The 21,688-nt window shown below is 44.1% G+C and overlaps 1 protein-coding gene across 1 annotated transcript; it reads left to right on the top strand.

Annotated features, from left to right (window-relative positions):
• The first annotated feature begins 2,437 nt into the window (after positions 1-2,437).
• Positions 2,438-5,353, top strand: GPR6 (G protein-coupled receptor 6). The gene is made up of 2 exons (XM_036075287.2): positions 2,438-2,705; positions 3,336-5,353. Exon 2 carries the CDS (start codon positions 3,355-3,357, stop codon positions 4,441-4,443), a length of 1,089 nt encoding a protein of 362 aa, XP_035931180.1. The 5' UTR covers positions 2,438-2,705; positions 3,336-3,354; the 3' UTR covers positions 4,444-5,353.
• Positions 5,354-21,688: the final 16,335 nt, after the last annotated feature.

The raw sequence follows: 21,688 nt of genomic DNA, 5'->3' as shown, positions 1-21,688 counted from the left end.
CAGACTCCCAGAGTCAGGAACGAGACACTCAGCGACTAAAGTCATCCCCTCCATCTCTCAGTCATTTGATCTTCATCTCTGTTCCTCTCTGCACGTCTGCTTTATTCTTTCATTGCACCTGGCTTCCTCTGATTACTCATTTCACACAAGGCTCAGTGTGAGTGCTCCAGCCCTAACTTGTAATGATCTTTTACATCCAGAGTCAACACTGACTGACCCTAGTCACAAAGTGTCTTAGTTCGAATTTTCAAGAAGAGGAATCTGGTCACCAATTCAGCAAAGGATGATTGGTCTTATTTAGCCTTGGATCAGGTGTCAATCTCCTCCCATAAGCTGGGCTGGGAGTGGAAAATGTCATATGGTTCATAGGCTGAACATTTTAGAAGACCACTGGAAGGGCAGATACTTGTGAGGAGCTGTTAGGAGAGTAGGTAATGAAGTACGTGTAATATTCATTCATAGCTAATGAACCACATACGTTTCTTCTTTCCCATCTTCTGCCTCCCAGGAGATGAGTTGGCATGGGGGAGATAAGGAGGAGCTTGAAAGAACGTGTTCTGTCTACTTTCAAGGTTCAGCCTAGCATCTGAGAGAGGTAACCACAGACTGGCATGACGAAAAGACAGCCTACAAACCCTCAACCTGCATCTATGTACATAATTCTACATGTACTATCTTCCTCCTGAAACCACCAAAAATTCCACTATTAGCAATGGTGAAAGCCCAAGGGTGTCCAAAACACCCTCTTTGTTCAAGTTGAATCTCACACTTTCTGCTGCATTGTGGCATGTAAAAATGTAACACATATAGACATTAAGAAGGATTCTCCTCCTCTTGGGCCTTTATCTGATTGTCTGGAAAATTTGTAATTAACATGTTATTACAGTGGTTTGGCAGTTCACTTGACAGCTCTGAAATAACATTCTTGGCTTTTACATGAGAGTCTTTTACTGAAACTCACAATGGCTCTTTTCAGAAACCTAGAACTTCAGTCAGTTTGGGGATTCATGAAAATGGTGGCTGGAGAATTTTACAAACTTCCCACATAGAGAAATTGTGTATAAACTCATTCTATTGTACAACACTGGCTATTGCAGCAAAGAATTGAACAGTCCTATAGTTGTCCTTTTTCCCTCTAGTTAAGTTCAGCTGCATTGAGGCACGGTGTCCAGAAGGAGTCTGGACTTGGGGGTTATGTTTCGAGAGAAAAGCCAGGGTAAAAATCTACCTCCCACCCCAGCCTGTACACAGTCTGAGTTTTATTTTGTTTGTTTTGTTTTTTCCTTGTAGAGCCCATGGGACTAGAGGCAAAGTGAAGCAAGGAAAGGGAAGAGGGAAAAGTAGGGGAATTACCAATAGGAAATGTTGTCTATTTTCACTTTACCCAGAGCATGTGGTCCCTGAAAGTCATGGCTGTGACCTCGGTATTATGCCATCATGCCAACATGCAATCATTTATTTTAGAGCCTTCGAAGGAGTCAATTATTTCACTTTTTGCCCAAGTACAACTATTGGAGATCCTGACTGATTGAATAAAAGAAGAAGTCTACTACTTGTATTTTCCTGACAAAACAAAACACCTTGAAACCAAAAGGATGATTTATCTGGGCTGAAAATAAAACTCCTGCCTACTGAAGTCTGGTGCCGCTGAGTTATCACTATTTTCATCCTGTAATTTGTTTTATAGGGTACTAATTAACAGGGCAAAGTCTGTTGCCAGGAAAGTAAATCACATTTTGCTGTTTTCTTCTTTTCTAACAAGACACAGACCTGGTATTTAATTGAAGAGCAAGTTCCAAGGGCACTATCCACACTGAAATTGGGAAACGGTGAGCTGGGAAATCATGGTGAAACCTGCTGTGTAGAGTTCCAGAAAGACAGTGGGTGGGAGAGGAAGGAAGGAAGGGGGGGAGGGGGGTGGGAATTGCACAGGTAACTTCCAAAAAGGCTGTTTTCCTCAAATGTCCCATCTTTTCTCTCTTTCTTCAATTCTAAATTTCTCCTCTGGCTGTATTCAACTGACACCCTGTACCACAAACATCCTCTCAGAAAGCTCATTTTCCCCCTAGTTCATTCATTCCTGCTCTCAACACAGTACTGTATCTATCTTAAAGGTAGCAACTCTGTGGTCAGACCTCCCTGCCCTAACCTCCCTTTTCTCAGGGGCGCGTACTTCGACCTGAGCTTCTCAGTGACCTTTGACCGTGGGCTACGCGGCCCGGCTGAGCAGCTCACACCTGGTCCCTCCCCTCCCAGCTCACCCTCCTCAAAGGCTTCATTCCTCTCTCCCTCTCCTCGGTCCCTCATCCCATTCCTGGACGTTCTGGACTAGGGCGGCTGCTCCGGCTTCTCCTCCCTCCTTGAACCCTCTGACACGTATTTTGGGGGAGGAGAGACGGGGGTGGCGGGTTAGCGATGGGCGGTGGAGCAGAGTGAGTGCCGCCTCGCACCCAGGAGCCGGGAGCCTGACGTCACCGCGCCCTGCCTGTCAGTCTCCAGCGGGCGCGCTGCTCCTAGCCGCCTTTTCTGCCTCTGACTGTGTCTGTCACTCTCGGCGGCGCCCGCACAGCCACAGGCGCCCGGCGCCCTGCTCCGCGCGGACCCGGCCGCCCCGCAGGCATAGGCTCAGTCCGCGCGGGGAGCGCAGCCTGGCGCCCCGCCGCAGCGCTCATGATCAGCGACTTCCTGAAGCCCTGACTCCCCAGGTGAGCAGCCCGGCTCCCGAGAGGAACTTTGAGGGTGTGGAGTGGGGAAGGGGTGAAGGATGGCCAGGGGATGAGTCCTTAAAGCCGGAGAAATGGGGCCACGCTTGGCTCCACATCCCCCCCCCCATACACAGACACCCAGCTTCCCTCCCCAAAACCCCTTTCCCAGGGATCTCTGTGGCCTTCAGGGCCCGCTGGACTCCGCGACCTCAGAAAGTTCGCTTTCAGCACCGCGGACAGCGACTCCGCCGCCCAGTTTAGGAGAACGCCTAACCCCGTCGGCCGGAGCCCAGGCGGGACTCGCCAAGGCTGATACCCCTAGCTCGGGGCAAACGGGTGCGTGTGCAATTACAGGCACACTTACGGGACTGATCTGTGTGCAGGCTAGTGCATGTTATCCATGTACACATCTGTGCAAAAACTCAGATCTATCTGTGCGGGCATTCGTGTGCATTTCATTCACACGTTTGCTCAGTCACTCAACAGGTAATTAATTAAATAAAACAATACTGCTTCCTCGCTCTGCTCTGGGGTCCTGGGGTGGGATGAGCAATATGAGCCAGGCACCCGGGGAAGTTCCCTGGAGGCTTGACCCACACACCTGACGCTTGCTCTCCCTTTTCCACGCAGGGTGCAGCCACAGGCCGCGATGAACGCGAGCGCCTCCTCGCTCAACGAGTCCCAGGTGGTGGCAGTGACGGCCGAGGGAGCGGCGGCGGCGGCCACAGCGGCAGGGGCGCGGGACAGCGGTGAATGGGGGCCGCCTGCGGCGGCGGCGCTGGGGGGCGGCGGCGCAGCTAACGTGTCCCTGGAGCTGTCTTCTCAGCTGCCGGCCGGGCCGCCGGGGCTGCTGCTGTCGGCGGTGAATCCTTGGGACGTGCTCCTGTGCGTGTCGGGGACGGTGATCGCAGGCGAAAACGCGCTGGTAGTGGCGCTAATCGCGTCCACCCCCGCGCTGCGCACGCCCATGTTCGTGCTGGTGGGCAGCCTGGCCACCGCCGACCTGCTGGCGGGCTGCGGCCTCATCCTTCACTTCGTGTTCCAGTACGTGGTGCCCTCAGAGACGGTGAGCCTGCTCACGGTGGGCTTCCTCGTGGCCTCCTTCGCTGCCTCGGTCAGCAGCCTGCTGGCCATCACGGTGGACCGCTACCTGTCTCTCTACAACGCGCTCACCTACTACTCGCGCCGGACCCTGCTGGGAGTGCACTTCCTGCTCGCCGCCACCTGGACGGTGTCCCTAGGCCTCGGGTTGCTGCCGGTGCTCGGCTGGAACTGCCTAGCAGAGCGCGCCACCTGCAGCGTGGTGCGCCCGCTGACACGCAGCCACGTGGCGCTGCTCTCCGCTGCGTTCTTTGCGGTCTTTGGCATCATGCTGCACCTGTACGTGCGCATCTGCCAGGTGGTCTGGCGCCACGCACACCAGATCGCGCTGCAGCAGCACTGCCTGGCGCCGCCCCACCTCGCAGCCACCAGGAAGGGTGTGGGTACGCTGGCTGTGGTGCTGGGCACTTTTGGCGCCAGTTGGCTGCCCTTCGCCATCTACTGCGTGGTAGGCAGCCGCGAGGACCCGGCAGTCTATACCTACGCCACCCTGCTGCCCGCCACCTACAACTCCATGATCAATCCTATCATCTATGCCTTCCGCAACCAGGAGGTTCAGCGTGCCCTGTGGCTCCTGTTCTGTGGCTGTTTCCAGTCCAAAGTGCCCTTCCGTTCTAGGTCCCCCAGTGAGGTCTGAAGGCTCCCTCGGGCCTCTCACCAACACCACACCCACAACAAGCCAGCCTTTAGTGAGCTTCTCGGTGCCTGCTGCTGAACTCAAAGATCCCAGGAGTGTGATTCTGACTTTGGAAAGAAAGAAAGCAAGAAGAAACATAAATACATCAAACTCACAAAAGACAAAGAGGCTCTTTGGCACTTTACATATACAGTGTATACATGTGTACATATATATACAAATCTTTGTATCTTCTGGAGGTGTTCAGGTCAGGATGTGGGATTTCCTGTTCTGTGAAAAAACTAACAAAGATGTGGTTGTATACTCAAATTGTACATCACATTTGTCAAGTGAAGACATTCCAATACTGCTTAATTATAGCACTTTATTTTTAGCTGCTGAACTGCCAAAACAGTGTTGCCATTTTCAGGGGCAGGGGAAGAAGAATAAAAGGTGTATTTTTGTTGTATGTGATAGTATATTTTGCTGCACATGCATCAGTAAATTACAACATATTTTGTACACAACTAAACACATAATAAAAATGTAATTTGGGGCATGTGACTACCGGATTACTATTTAAGAGCTGGAATATTAGTACATTCACTTAAAAAGTTTATTATGTATCATCTCCCTCCGATGAAATCTTAATGTAGAAAACCATATGCATTTGCACGTTGTTCATAAATTGTCACTGAAATACCTAATACACATTTGAGGTGGGGGGCTGAGAGGGAGTAAGATAGTCACATTAACCGTATTCAAAGGACACTAAAGGGTTACTGGTGTTATCTGTGCAAATTAATCTACTCCTTGGTTTCTGGGGTTAGAAGACAAACTCCGGAGGAAATCTGAAACCATTCCTTCCTCTTACCACATGAGTGCACTTACGAGTTCTGAAACCACAACTTTTAGTTGTAGCTTTTCCAGTCTGGAAAGAATTTTAAATGTTTAAAATTCATATTGACTGAGTATATTCTTGCTGGCCAATTCTTGTAGCAAAATGCACAGCCTTATAAAATAAAATAAATTCTCAAAGACAGGATTCTAAGATACATTGTGTTCCTGAGGTAAGTGAAGATATGTCCAGCAGCTCCTTTTGAGGTGCTCGTATCTTCAAAACACAGGGCATTAAGATTCCCAAGGACTAAACATTCCCATTCCATCAACGGATATGAGTCATAGTTAAATGGTTCCCCTCCTCCCCTTCTTACGAGATGATGTGAGGATAAATAAGATAACATATGTGGACATACTCTGAGCATCTGTGAAGAAATACGCACACAAGCACAAGTTGTTATTGATCTTAGGCCTTAGGAAAATCCCACGAGCAATTTTTTTTTTTCCTACAGTCCACAAGTATTTGTTGAGTGCCTACTGTTTGCTAGACACAATTCCAGGGCTGGGAATACAGAAGTGAACAAAATGGACAAAAAGTTTCTGTGCTCATAGTGTTACATTCTAGTGAAGGAGATGACCTACGGCAAATAAACACACACACATAGAGAGAGAGATTTATTATAAAGAGTTGGCTCATGCAATTTTGGAGGTTGAGAAGTCCCAAGATCTGTAGTCAAAAAGCCAGCGACACAAGAAAGCTGATGGTATTGTTCCAGTCTGTCTCCAAAGGCCTGAGAACCAGGAGAGCCCATGCGCTCAAGACCCAAGAAGAACTGATGCTTCAACTTGATACCAAATGCAGGAAAAGACCAATGTTCCAGCTCAAGACATTCAGGCAACAGAAATTCCCTCTTACTTTAGCCCTTGTATTCTTCTCTGGCCTTCAGTTGATTGGATGAGGCCTACCTACATTAGGGAAGGCAATCTGTTCATTCATTCTACCAGGAAATGTTAATTCCATCCAAAAACAACTCAGGAATGAGGCTTGACCAAATGTCCATGCATCCTGTGGTTTAGTCATGTTGACACATAAAATCAACCATTGCACCAAGTGAGCACAATGATCCAAAATAAAGAAGAAAAGGTGCTTAAGGATGAAGCCGTCAGCTGTGCCAGATGTTGCTGAGAAGATAAGTAAAATGAGGATTGAAAATAATGACTATAGATTTTTTAATGTCAATTTCATTGGTGAACTTGACAAGAGAAACTTCAGGAGAGTAAAGGGGAAAGATAGCTTGATTATAGAAGATACAAGAGAATGTGCATGAACGACCTAGTCTCCAACATCTTGCAACAGAGATCTGACCTTTTTAACACTATGAAATATGCTAAGTTTTACAGACAAATGGTTTTATAGTGTCTGTAAATTTAGAGCCAGGAAGATCAGCATTATTGCTCATTCATCAAATTAACATTTTCTAAAGAACTAACCTTCATAAACTATTCAGCATCATCAGACACTTTCAGGCACTATTAGTATCCAGAATGCATTCAAGCATATTGAAATAACAAAAGCTCTGGCTGTAAACATTTCTAAACACGTGGTGGAGAAAAACAATATAATTTCAGAGATGGAACAAAAAAGTCAATATTATTATACATTTTATAATTACAGAGAAAAATTCCTTGCTATCGGTGAATTAAGAAAGTTCAACACTGGGATAATAAGACAGGGACCATGGATCTGACTTCAATCCATTTGGTATTAATATTCAACTTCAGCCCTAGTCCTAATCAAAATGTTTGAGAGAGCCAAGAACAAGAAGATGCTAAACAATCAGGTTGTTAATATCCTGACTTACGCAGTTGGCAAAGCTGTGTAACGTCAATAGGCTTCAGATTAACCAACTTGATTATGTGAGGATATAAAAGTGTGAATAGATCTTGAAATACTTCTATGGAGGAATGTCACATATTCATCTGACTTATCAAATATTAACAATCTCCTATTTCAAGACCCTATGCTAGTTGCTGCAAGACAGTCTTTTAGAAAGGCGAGATTCATTTAAACATGGAATTGACTACCCACTTTGCTGTGTAATGGGCATCCAAAATTTCCTACATTTAAAATTGGGCCACTGATCTTTACCCCAAGAACCTGCTCTTTTTCCCTTTCTTACTATCTAGGTTAATGGCAATGTCATCTTTCCAGGTGTTCAGGCCAGAAACCTTGGAATCACACTTACCCTTCTCTTTCTCTCATACCTCCTAGTCAATGTATCAGCAGAGCCTATTGTCTTTACTTTCAAAATATATCTAGAGTCCAGCCTTTTCTTACCATCTCCACCACTATCATCATCTCTTGCCTGAATTACTATAGAAGCCTTTCTCTGGTCTCCTAGCTTCCATCCTTGTGTCCTTAATTCTACTGTCTACAGAGTGGCTCACCTCCACAAACAGTTGCTCCCTTGAATACCTTTCAGACCCAGGCATGAGCCCACCAGCAGTCTGTCTCAAAGGACAAACTTGGGGAAAGAAATATTTAGGCCTGGAAATAGGCCTTGAGTAAAAATTTCTTGAGTAAAGAATTCTGGGCTGGATGCCTGATGCCTGGCCTAGATGTGGGGACATAGATTCACCCCAAGAGAAGGAACACAGCTGGAAGAGTCCTAGAGCAGGGCCCTCTAAGGCATGAAGGGTCCTGCATGCCCCAGGATATTAGTTTTCTATTGCTGCTGTAACAAACGAACACAAACTTGATAGCTTTAAACATTACACATTTACAGGTGCCTGGGTGGCTCAGTCAGTTAAGCATCTGCCTTGAGCTCAGGTCATGATCTCAGGGTCCTGGGATGGAGCCCTCATCAGACTCCCTACTCGGCGGGGAGTCTTCTTCTCCCTCTGCCTACCACCCCCCACTCTTGCTCTCTCTCTTATATGAATAAATAAAGTCTCAAAAAATACACATTTTTATTCTTTATAGTTACAGAGATCAGAAGTCTGAAATAAATTTCACTGGGCTGAAATCAAGGTGTCAGCAAGGCTGAACTCCCTCTGGAGGTTCTAGGGGGAGAATCGGTTTCCTTACCTTTTCCATCTTTTAGAGTAGCAGTCCTTAGCCAGTGGCCCCTTTCTCCATCTTCTGTAGTCAAATCTCCCCCTTATAAGAAAATTTAGGATTACATTTAGGGCCTGCCCAGGTAATCCAGGATAACCTCCCCATCTCAAAATCCTTAACTTAATCCCATCTGCAAAGTCTCTTTTGCCATCTAAGGTAACAGTCACAGCTCAGAGAGCAGTACTGATGAAAAAGTACAATAATAAAAGTAAATACAGAGTGGTAAGGATCCCGTAAGAAGGTTAGAGAAATGCTATGGAAGACTCCACTAGAGAGGCAATACTGAACCAAGTCCAGAAGAACAAAAGAAATTTGCATGGCAAAAGACATGGAAGGGGGTCATTTCAGACCAAGGGGACAATGTGAAGTACAAAAGTGTGGCCCATTTAGAGAAATGTATGCCATTCAATATGGCTGGAGTGTATAAGATTGAGATCTCAGAGAGGAAGTAGCAGGAGATAAGTCTGGAAAGAGAGGCAGGAGCCAGATCACAAAGAGAAGTTTTGGAAATGGATTGCAGGTGGGAAAGACTGAAAGCCAAGAGACCACTTTGGAGGCTGGTTGCAGCAATCCCGGTCAACGGTGATGTGAGCCTGAGCTAAGAAGGGCAAAAAGGCTGGGGAAAAGAAGATGAACTTGAGAGATTTCAAAGAAGTAGAGTGTGTCTAACTCAGTGAATGATTGTGGGGATTGAGGAACAGTTTAGGGGTCGAGGATATTCAACTGGGTGGATTCACTGAGATGGGAACATAGGAGGAGAGGCAGATTTGAGGAAGACGATGGTGAATCAAGTTTCTACATATTACATTTCAGGATCCGTGGGATAGTTATTTACAGGAAGCTAGTGACTTTGAAGCTCACAAAGATGTCCGGGATGGAGACATCATTTTGGTAATTATCAGTCTTAAATTAAGGTAGAAGTGAAGCTATGGGAAGGAATGAAGAGAGGCCAAGGTCACAGTCTGGGCACAATAATATATGGGAGTACAATGCAGGAAAGCAAAAGAAAACAGGAGACCAAGAAGGAACATCCAGGGGAGACCCTTGGAAAGCCCAGAGGAAAAATGTTTTAAGAAGGTAGTGACCAAGTTGCATAAAGTCTGCCCAGAGGTTAAGTAAGAGAAGATTTAGAAAATGTTAGATTTAGGAACATGTTGGTCATGGGAATCTAAGGGAGAGCAGCTTCAATGGAGAGCAAGATGAAAGCTAGATTGCAGTGACCTGAAGAGGAAATGGAAATTTCCCCATTTTTCCTAAAAAAAATTTAACTTTAAATGAAAGAAGAGAGATAGGGTAGTATCTAGAGGACAATAAGGGGTCACAAGATAGTCTTTGTTTTATTTCTTAAAGATAGGCAAAAATTGAACATATTATTAGACTGAGGGGCAAGTACCATATAATGAGAAAAGCAGATGACAGCAGAGAGAAGAAAGATGGCTGACAGGGTGAGGCTTCAGAGAAAAAGAATGGAGTCCGGGGCAGGGTGTCACAGGGAGAAAGGGACTTAACCAGAAGGAGGTGGAGACACAGCTCCCCTGCTCTGACAGGAAGCAAGGTGGGAATGATTGGTACTGATAGAGCTAAGTTTGTAAGTGGTGGGAGGAAGTGCACAGAGTTCCTATCTGACAACCTCAATTTATCTGAAGGAGGAGTGCCAGTTAAGACATTATTGCAAGAAGTATCAAGAACCCAAGTTAACAACATTGGGAACAAAGCTGTGAACTTGAGATAGCATAATCATTTCATCAAAATTAAAGGTCAGACCATACCATATTGATGGTGGGAATGTAAGATGGTACAAGACTTTGGGAAATCTTTTGGTAGTTTCTTAAAAAGCTAAACCTACTCCTACCATACAACCCAGCCATTCCACTCCTAAGTATGTACCCAAGAGAAGTAAAGCATATGTCCATATTAAGACTTGCACATTATTGTTCACAGCAGTTTTATCTGGAATAGCCAAAAACTGGTAAAAGCTCAAATGTGTTTCAAAAGGTAAATGAATAAACAGATTGTGGTACAGCCATACAATGGCACAACTAGAAATTACAAAGAAAGTACTATTATTGCATGCAACAATATGGCAGAATCCAAACAACATGTGCTGAGCAAAAGAAGACAGACCAAAAAAAGTACATATTGTAAATTCCATTTATATAAAATTCTTGAAAATGTACAGTGATAGAAAGCAGGTCTGGTTTGGGATTGAGGGAGTAGGGATAAGATAGACAGAGAGACAAGGATCACAATGGGGCATAAGAAAACTTTTTCAAGTGATGGATACATTCACTATCCAAATTGTGGTGATGATTTCATGGGTGTACACATATGTCAAAGCTCATCAAATTGTGTACTTTAAATATGTACAGTTCACTATATGTCGATTATAATCTCAATGCAGTTGTAATAAATAAATTAAAGTTCAGAGAAAGAATCACAGTAAAATAGCAGCTAATTAAAAATAATACTATATGAAAATAAAGTGCAAAGTTTCAATATGACATGGTGTATTAATCAGAATAGGCTAAGTTATGCTGTAGTAATAAACAGCCCAAATCATAATGACTTAACACAAAAAGAAATTCTCACTTGTACACAGTTAACTGCACTACCTGGGGGACTTCCCAAGGTAACTATCCCTTATCCAGCAAAATAGCCATTCATCTTCTGGCTCTATTCCTGCAACATGAAGCCTTCTCTACATTCACTGGGGCAAGGGAAGGGAACACTGGAAATTATCATGCCAGCAATGAAATGCTTTCTTTGGTCCATAAATTACACTTCTACTCACAACCCATTGGGAAGAACTAGTTATGTAGGGCAACCTAACTACAAGGGTGTGGGGAAGTGTAACACTGTGGAGCGCTCAGAAAGAAAGGCGAAGGGGCGCCTGGGTGGTTCAGTCATTAAGCATCTGCCTTCGGCTCAGGTCATGATCCCGGGGTCCTGGGATTGAGCCCCGCATCGGGCTCCCTGTTCAGCGGGAAGCCTGCTTCTCCCTCTCCCACTCCCCCTGCTTGTGTTCCCTCTCTCACTATGTGTCTCTCTGTCTGTCAAATAAATAAAATTTAAAAAAAAGAAAGAAAGAAAGAAAGGTGGATCAGAAATGGACAAATTCAAGAATATTTTACCATTCATGGCTTCAAGAACAAATACATTGCCTTTACCATTCTGAACTGACCATCAAGTTGTAAACAGAGAAGAGATTCTCAAGATTCAAAGCCCAATTTTTCAAGTATTATTTAATATGAGACAGAGTTTTGTGGTCCTTTAATAAAACTTATATATGAGGGCTGTTGATTTAGCAGAACTCTATATGAAAACAGTCAAGACTTGAGGTGAGCATAAAGGAAGTGTTGTACCAGAGAGGAGCCTGATGTTCTTACTCAATCAGACTTTGCCTCTGGTCACACAGGAGGGGAGAATTATGAAGGTTTATCACAAACCCTTCTCTGAAAACAGACAGACAATCCTAAACCCATGCTGTTGGATTTTTGTGGATATGCAAACTGAGGGTAAGAATGCATTTAATGATAGTGGTCAGAGAATCCAGAAATACCTGAATTCCACCCACAACCTTATTAAGCACCTTAGGGAAATAGTGAGAGACAATATTAAGTCAAAATTAATAGCTGTTGGAGGAAGGGAGGGAGAAAGTTTGCTGTGACCGTGAGCTGTGGCCTTGGCGTCTCACCTAAAAGCAGAGCATCCTTGGAGGCTGGGTTATGTCACACAAACTGTCCTTTTTCCTGAAGCCAGGCAGGCCTAAAGAGGCTCCTCCAAAACATCGACTTGCTGTGCCCAATTTAAGCCCGCAATACTCAAATCCCAGGTCTCAGATCTTGGCATTAATGGTTACAAAGGAAAACAAACGAACATCAAATTTGCAGACCTGAGGAGAAGAGAATCAGAATGAGAGAGAGAAACACAGAAATGGCCAATGTCCAGTTATCCTGGGCCGGGTTGCCTGGGAGGATAGGCAAAAGGAACTGGCCGAGCCTCCAGACAAGGAATACCACTGTCTCTACCACTCCAGCCAGAAGGAAGAGAACATGAAGTGGGCCACTTACTAGATGGACCAATCGGATTAGCACTCCTGCCATTTAAGGATGAAGTGAGAAAGGAAATGGGAAGAAGAGAACTGTGTCTTCCAGTGTAGTCTCCCGACTTTTCTAACTAGCTGTGAGACCTTAGGCAAATGCTCAGCTGTACAGTGGGAAATCATAATAATAACTACCTGCCAGGGTTGTTGTAAGTATTAAATGAGTTAATATATAAAGGTCGAACTGTGCCTGGCATGTGGTAGCATCAGAAATACCATTATTGTGACTATTGGTGATGTTATTAAGCAGCCTTTTTGAAAGCTGAATGTCACATAGTCTAGATTTTATAGTCTGAAGTACATTTTGTTTCTCAAGTTGCCCTCTTTCATATTTTTCTATGTTATCTGTTTCCAGTAATCTATATATCTCAAAAATTGTCATTTCAACATCTTTAGCTGCTGCTCTGAAAATAATATGAATACAACATACGATATTTATATAACATTTTTGACACATAGTTAAGATTTACCTCCAAAGCAGCAATCCAAATCGATATTTATGCCCATTTTTTCCAGTGGACTGAAATTAAGATCTGAATATTTGTCATAAAATATTGATCTTTAGGGCACCTGGGTGGTGCAGTCAGCTGAGCATCCGACTCCTGGTTTCAGCTCAGGTTGTATCTCAGGGTCGTGAGATTGAGCTCCACCCTAAGCACGGAGTAGGCTTGGGATTCTCTCTCCTCCCTCTGTCCCTCACACTTGTGCTGTCTCCCTCTCTGTCTTTCTAAAATAAATAAATAAATCTTTAAAAATAAATACGTAAAATATTGATCTTTAATTTTCAAATAGAACCTTAATACTTAGGAATATTTGAACAGAGTAACATTAATGCTGATTATGTCATCTCAGCTTCCCTCAAACCAGATTCTTTGTACAGAAAAACAAAAAACTAACCAGCAAATATACACAGTCTCTCTGTCTTTGTCTCTGTCTCTCTCTAACACACACACACACACACTATGTAATATACCTGGGAGTCCCTGTGATTCCCAGGGCTCACTCACTAGGAGGATACACTACACACCCAGTAGTAGTTTGTGTTCAAGGATGCTCTCCGGAACTGGATTATTTTCTAGAGAAGTGTAGCCATAAGGAAGAAATTTGTTGGGATCCACTCCAGAGGTCATGTACATGACCAGCAGAGCGAACATTCCCAGGCAGAGTGGTGGCCAAATGAACACACTTAAATATAGCCATGCAAGTGACAGGAGCGGGGAGAAAGACCTATCGTCACTGAGAGAACACTCTGAGTACAGTTACATAGTCTGGGAGTGCCGAGGTAAGGGAAAGGGCCTACGCAGTACAAGCCATTTGGCTGTGCAGGTGACAGCTGTGTCCTCGAAGCCTCCCTGTGTGTTGGGTTAAGTCATAGTGTAACCAAATCCAAGAATGAGTACAATGCCTGATAGTGGGGTGTTACTGTAATATTCAAATAAGCCTTATAGTAAAAGAACCATTGCCCAGACATTATGATGACTATTACTAAGGGGAACACACAGTAAATAAGCAGGAGACAGCATTCTCTCTTTTGCTGGAAGTGTGTGAAATTTGTTTTGCACATATTTTACACAAAGGTGCCTACGAAAACCATGGCAGAAGGTAAAGACAGCTAAACAATCATTTGTTTCATAACATTTTGATAAATTACATTTCCACCGCCCTGAATGCACATCCACTTTATTACTGAAATGGTGACAGCTGATAACATTATCTTTTGTTGCTGAGACATTTAATCAGCGATTGGTGTCACTGGCCAGGCTGGTACAAGCCGGCAGAACTTTCTATATCGTGCAATGTGCATGTGAAAACCAACCTGCCTGGGCTCTGCAGATTGACGTAACTCCAGGAGTCTCTGGCTCCCTCCTTTTTTCTCCACATAGGGGCTGCCTTCTCTGTCCAGAGAGGCGCTGCTGGTGGTTTGGGCTGCAGAATCAGAGAGGGTCAGGGCTGGAAGGGACCTCAGAGGACATCTGATACAGTTGCCTTGGGTTTCAGATAATGATACTGGGCCTCAGAGAAAGTGGGTCACTTACCCAAGATTGCACAGCTAGTAAATGGGAAAGACGTACCTGGAACTCAGTTAATCCAAGGCTCCCGGTGTTTCTCCCCGGTTACAGGAGGTGTTTGGTGATCTGTCAACCATCCAGACTCAGGTGTGCTCTCATCTGTCTGTATAGCCTCTCTCGGCCCCTCCCTGTGGGCTCAGATATCCCTTCCTTACTCTTAGAAAAACAGCTGGGCCAGGACTCCCCACCAACCCTAGTGCCTGCACTGAGCTCTGAGCATTGTAGGGCTGGTGACCCAGGCCTGATCTTCGGCAAAGGGCTGCTGATGGAACTGTTTGCAAAGCCTGACACTCTCCCTTCCAGACTACAAACCCAAGGTCCCACTGCTTCAGAGGCCTGGTTCTTTGGTGTAATGGAGGAAAGGAGTTTTGACCCCAGACTCTGCTTATCATTCTCTCAAAACTCAAAGTTTGGCTGCTTTTCTTCTTTCCATCAGAGCCCACAAGACGGAATGAAACCATCCAGGAAGCAGAGTTTGGTGGCAGCTTCCAGCTCCATTGTTGGGGATGACAATCTTGGCTAAACATCTGATGAGTTGGTAGACAAGCTAAGTCATCAGCCCTAACACCAGAGCCAAACTCTCTTGTGCCCTGTAATTCAATCCAGGACTTGTTCTGTGTTTTGTTTGGTGCTTCAATAACTAAATCATGCAATTGACCATCTTAAGGACTTGAGGTAAATCTTTTAGTCTAATGAGTCAAGAGTTTTCTACCTCCCCCAGTTAACTTTAATATAGATTAATGAGTTAAAAGCTAAATTTTTAGGGGTGCCTGGGTAGCTCAGTTGGTTAAGCATCTGCCGTCGGCTCAGGTGATGATCTAGGGGTCCTGGCATCAAGCCTTGCATCGGGCTCTCTGCTCAGCCAGGAGTCTGCTTCTCCCACTCCATCTCCCTCTGTGTGCACTCTCTCTCTCACTCTCTCTCAAATAAATAAATAAATAAAATCTTTTTTAAAAAGTTAAGTTTTTATTCTATTAAAAAATTAAAAGAAAATCCAAGTGAGTCCCTATCCATGACACGTCTAGAGAAGGGAGGACTTTCTGAGTTTAGAAACAATGAGCAAAATTACAAGGTACATAAGAAATTAAAGTATGTGTGCTAAAACAAATCTGCCATAAGCAAAATTAAAAGAAAAAGAACATAGTAGAGAAAATATGTTTATAGTATGTATGACAAAAGTGTTACTCTCTTACATCTGAAGAAATTTTACAAACCAAGACAATATTAATGAACCGTACAGGAAAATTGACAAAAACATGAAAGACATTTCACAAAGAAAGGTAAACAATTGTTCAATTATATTACCCAAAGAATGTAAATCAAAATGAGATGCCACCTTTCATCTAGCAAGTCAGGTAATTTTAAATGAAATTATCAAATACAAAACAAAACAGGGGCACCTGGCTGGTACAGCTGGTTAAGTATCTGATTCTTGGTTTCAGCTCAGGTCGTGATCTCAGGTTCATGAGATCCAGCCCCACGTAGGGCTCCGCCCTCAGCGCAGAGTCTGCTTGAGACTCTCCCTCTCCCTCTGCCCACTCTCTTTCTCAAATAAATAAATAAATATTTATTTTATATATATCTAATATATATTTATATATATAAAATATATATAAAAACAAAACAATATAAAAATATGTATATATATATAAAACAAAACAATAATCACACTGTCTTGTTGGGTTTTAAATATATGTAGAGGGGCACCTGGGTGGCTCAGTCGGTTAAGCATCTGCTTTCAGCTCAGCTCACGATCCCGGAGTTAGGGGATGGAGTCCTGGGATAGAGTCCCACATTGGGCTCCCTGCTTCTCCCTCTGCCCCTCCCCCCACTTGTGCTCACTCGCTCCCTCTCAAAAATAAATAAATAAATAAAAATTAAAATATACGTAGAACTAACATGTAAGACAGCAATAACATCTTGTTGTCTAAGAGTGGAAATTTATCAATTAGAAAAAATGCTTGGTGGAGAAAACAGTCTCTGCATTGTTTGGGAAATGGTAACCGCGCTGTATTAGTTTCATTTAGCTGCCATAACAAATTACTACAAACTGGGTAGCTTAAAGCAACAGATGTGTATTCTCTCACAGTTCTGGAGGCTGAAAGTCAAATCAAGGTGTAGGCAGGGCCATGCTCCCTTCGAAGGTTCTGAGAGAATGCTTCCTTGCCTATTCCAGCTTTTGGTGGTCCTAGGCATTCCTTAGCTTGTGGCTACATCCCTCCAATCTCTGTTTCCATCTTCACGTGGCCTTCTAGATAGAACCTGTGTGTCTTCTCCTCTTCTGTCTCTGATAAGGACCCACCCAGATAATCCCAGATGATCTCATCTGCTGAGATCCTTAAGGACATCTACAAAGATCCCTTTCCTAAGTAAAGCCACATGCAAACATTTTATTCAGCTTGTATAGTTGTTCTGGGTGGCGGAACTGGTTTCTCACAAGCTAGGCCTCTGTCACAGACAGAGGTCCCTGCTATGTTTTTCATGAGTGACTTCAGTGAGTTACCATGTTGTTTGGGTAGACTCCCGCAGAACGTGTGCTTTCTATGTGTGGGTTTTCGATGTACACTGATGGTGCTGGGCTGTGTGACTCACCTGGTATCTCTCCCCCGCCCCTCTCGGCTCTGTGCCTGTACAGCTGTCCTTCCGGCTGCTGTGGACCAAAGAGTACGCTGCTCACACGCTGCATCTCAATGTGGGCCCCATGCCAGTCTCCCAGTAACGACGCTCAGATTGCTCCCAACTTTCTACAACCACAAATAGTATTGAAAGGAACATTCCCAGCTATGTCCCCTTATTAACCAACCTGAAAATTTCTTTGAATTTTATATACCCAGGAGCAGAATTACTATATCACTTGACTGAGAATTTCTCTGTATATTTGCTAAATCTACAAAAGAATTGCTAAATTTGACTAAGTAATACTATATTGTTCTCCAAATGGCTTTTTTTAAATTTAAATTCAATTAGCCAACATAGAGTACATCATTAGTTTTAGATGTAGTGTTCAATAATTCATCAGTTGTTTTATAACACCCAGTGCTCATCACAACACGTGCTCTCCTTAATGCCTGTCACCCAGTTACCCCATCCCCCCACACCCCCTTCCCCTCCAGCAACCTTGGTTTCGTTTCCTAGAGTTAAGAGTCTCTCATGGTTTGTCTCCCTCTCTGATGACTTCCCATTCAGTGTTCCCTCCCTTCTCCTATGAACCTCTGTGCTATTTCTTATATTCCACATATGAGTGAAACCATATGATGATTGTCTTTCTCTGACTGACTTATTTCACTCAGCAAATGGCTTTATCTCTGTATGAATTGCCCAGTATCCCAGAAGTATCAATAGTTGGGAGTTTTCCTGGTAGCAGGATACATACAGCAGTGATGCTGATCATCATGGTCTTACCCCTGCCACACGCACACCTGCTTCTTACTCTGGCCTCTTTGGTTTTACCACATGGACTGGCCCCACAGGCCACAGCGGATAGGACAGGGGTGGACACCGAGGCCATGCTGAGCCAATCGGATACTCTCTACCAAGAATCTGGGATAAGGACACTGAAAGACCCAGTTAGAGGATGTGGACACTCGAATTGGAAGTTTATATAAAGTCAGAAGTGGACTGGTTCCACCCCCTTCAGCACTTTTTGCACTGAGAGCTAAGCAGGGAGAATAAGCATAGAGAGCATCTGACAAGGGACCTGACCTTCGGCTCTGCCAGCCATGAAAGAAGCACTTTATCTCCTTGACTCTCTGGACCTGGTCCTTGTGGGCCTGGCTGCATGTTTGTTTCCCATTTTGGATGTCTACAAGATTAGTTCCTCGTTAAATCCTCAAAAACAAAAATTGATTTTACCTATGCTAGCTTAAACAGGCTAAGTTTCTAGTAACCAAATAGCTCCTAAGAACATATATAGCTTGTTTTCCTGTCTTTGTAGACAGAGCACCTTGTTTTCGTAAGTAGTTTTCTTGGTAGACAGCTAACTCGTTCATTTATGTATTGTCTACAATTTGCACCTGCCAAGGCAGAGTGTGACTGTATGGCTCACAAAGTCTAAACTCTTATCTAGACCTTCGCAGAAAAAGTTTGCCGACCCCAGCTTAACCTTTAGATAACCCAGTGGCATCATTATGGATATTATCCGTTGCAGTCAGGACTTCTTGAGGTGTCCAGAGGGCTGTTTGTGCCACACTAAATGTCCCCAGAGAGCTGAGATGCTCTGGTGACTGGTTTTCTCTCTCTCCCACTCACGGCCATTGTGCTCTTCGGGTGGGATGGCAGCACCATGGCAGCTCTTCCTGTGTCTCTCACCGCCTCTCATACCTGCTGGCACCTCCTCCTTGCTCCTTCTTTCTTCCCTCTCCTTTCCCTGCAGCTTCTCACTTTGCATTTTTGCCTTTGAACCTTGGCTTTTAGGGCCAGCACCAGGCCTCCTGTGCTCTGCTGACAAGCTCTCTAGACACATTGCATCTCCTTCAGTCTTCTTCTCTGAGGTTCTTACTGATCGTTTTAATCATAATTTAGTTTTCTCCGGTGTTCAGGCTCCTGATACCTCAACATTGTGGAAAGTGCTGAAAACAGAGCAGTGGAAAGATACAAAAAGGACTCTAATGGTTCTCCAGGACACGTCAGATACTAGGCTTTGGAACAAGTGTGGGCTTGGGCCACCCATCCTGCGCATCTTCACCTGGACTCTGCTTAGCCACCTGCCCACACCTCTGCCCCAACTCTTCCCACTTCCACACAGGGAAGGCTGGGCCAGACTTCCAGACAGGGATTGTCTGGGCACACAAAGATCCCACCCTGCTCTTTAGAATCATCATTCTGGCCATCTTTGGGGGTGAAGAATGCAAGGACAGAGGCCCTAGACACCCAGATCCCTCCACAGTCTTCAAGAGGCAGTAAGGCCTTGAAAATTAGAGGGGTATGATTTCTGCATCCTGGAGGATGGCACCTTGAAAGTCAGACTTGAGCCTCCACCCTGACTCTTCCCTTGAGTGGCTGTGTGACCTCAGGTGAGGCCCTTCACCTCTCGGGACCTCAGCTTGTTCACCAGCAAAATGAGGGGTTCTGATGGAGGCAAGTTCTAAGTTCTCTTTTAGCCCTGCCACTCTGTTTTGAGCAGCTCACCAGCCAAGATCCTATCTGTGATGGAGTGTAGAGAGATGCCGTGTTGGCTGAGAATCAGCTTATTCATCAGGATCTCAGGGGATCCCTTGCTTAAATACCTTAGGAGGGGAGTTCATTATATCCAGTGGCTCCTCTGTGCTTTCTGGCTCTGACTTAGGCAGAAACGCTTTGAAAATCGGTGGAATTTCATGTTCTAGAAGTTCACCATACAGCTCCAACCCCACTAGAGAAAGGTGTATGAAGAGCAGAAAAGTGAGCTAAGCTTGTCAGCTCCTCTGCTCTATTCCAAATTATTTCTGATGTGGCACATTACCAACGGAAATACACATTTATAATAAGGTATAAAATGGGGGATGTATTGTCCAGTATTAAAAACAATATAGTATTATGACCTTATAAAAGTTACAAATGTAATACTTGGCCTCTTGTTCCAAATTTCTAGTTCAGTTTCCTGCCAGTATTCTCCACACACAGTAGCAAGGTCAACTCTTAATCAACTCTTAATCATCATAGCGAGACCTGGGATAGTGTGGGCTTGCAGCAATCATCTCTCTCTAAGAACAACCACCCTGCAACACATTTTAGGACTAAGGATGAGTCACTCAAAAATACACTTGCTGGTGGAGCTTTACAGAAAGTCATAGCAGCAAATAGTCGAAGCCATGGTACATGGGAGCCCAGTGAGGAGAAAGGCCAGCTCTTATCCATGGAGGTTTTAAAAGGCTTAAAGAGGAACATTTTCTTCTTTTAGGTGAATGAATTCTAAATTAAGAATTCATTTGGAAATTGAAAAAGACAAGAGAGCTGATGTTTACTGTTCTGTTTAAGAATAAACAGGATGAGGAAGGTAAAAATCTGAGCTGATTATATGCATTTTGTGTTTAGTTAATCTCTGCTTATTTTTAAGCAGGAGGTCTTTAGTACCTCCAAGCTTATTTCCAATGTGTATTAGTCTCCTACTGTGGCTGTAACAAATCATCACAAAGTTAGTGGCTTAAAACAACACACACTTATTCTTTTGCAGTTCTGGAGGTCAGAAGTCTGCAATCAATCTCTACTGGGCTCAAGTCAGCAGGGCTGGTTGCTTCCAGAGGCTCTAGGGGAGAACACAGTGCTTCCTTTTTCCATCTTCTTGAGGCTATCCTTCCTTGGCTCCCTGCTCCCCAGCACCTCTCCTCATCTCCCACTGTCTCCATCATTACATGGCCTTCTTTGTCTGACTCCGACCATCCTGATTCCCTCTTATAAGGACCCTTGTGATGGCATTGGACCTTGCATTTAATCCAGAATAATCTCCCCATCTCAAGATCCTTAACTAAATCACATCTGCAAAGTCCCTTTTGTCATGTACGGTAACCTTCACAGGTTTCAAGGAATATGACATGAACCACTTTAGGGCCCAGGGGGTGGAGGACAGTCACTATTCCACCTACCACACTATATATACCAAAATTCTCTATTTGGTAAAAATTGACAAAACTTTTGGAAATAAAGAGAGCAAACAGTTTTGTAGTTAAAAAAAAGTATTTTAATATCTGTTATATGTGATAATTATATTACAATGCAGCAACAAGAGAAGTGCCCAAATCAGAGAGGACTTACATTTTAATTTTTCCTGACAAAGACGGAAATTTTAAATAAAAGCAGCACTTGTCTCAGCTATGAAGGTCAAGAATTTTTTTAGATGATAAAAAAATGCTTATTTTAAAGTTAAAATATTGATTAAATTGAGTCTTCTTGATTAGAAATGAATCAATTCTAAAATCTCAGAGTTTCTAACCATCACTACATCCTCCATATGTGCCCTCTAACTCCTGTGATAAATGCAAGGTTGTGATCGGCATCCTTTCTGTTAGTCTAAAGAGGAACCGCTATGTGGTACAGATGAGAATATTGCTCCAGCTTGGAACAGCCCTTACCTATCTGGAACCCAGTTAAGAACTAGGAGGTGAGCAGGACTGAACTCTGAGCCTCCAAAGCGAGGGGTCCTGAAGATCCCCACTCAGCATC

The sequence above is a fragment of the Halichoerus grypus genome, chromosome 9, assembly GCF_964656455.1.
Source record: "Halichoerus grypus chromosome 9, mHalGry1.hap1.1, whole genome shotgun sequence".
Classification (NCBI taxonomy): Eukaryota; Metazoa; Chordata; class Mammalia; order Carnivora; family Phocidae; genus Halichoerus; species Halichoerus grypus.
Note: the sequence above shows the minus strand (reverse complement) of the source record. Positions and strands in the feature narration are given on the sequence as shown.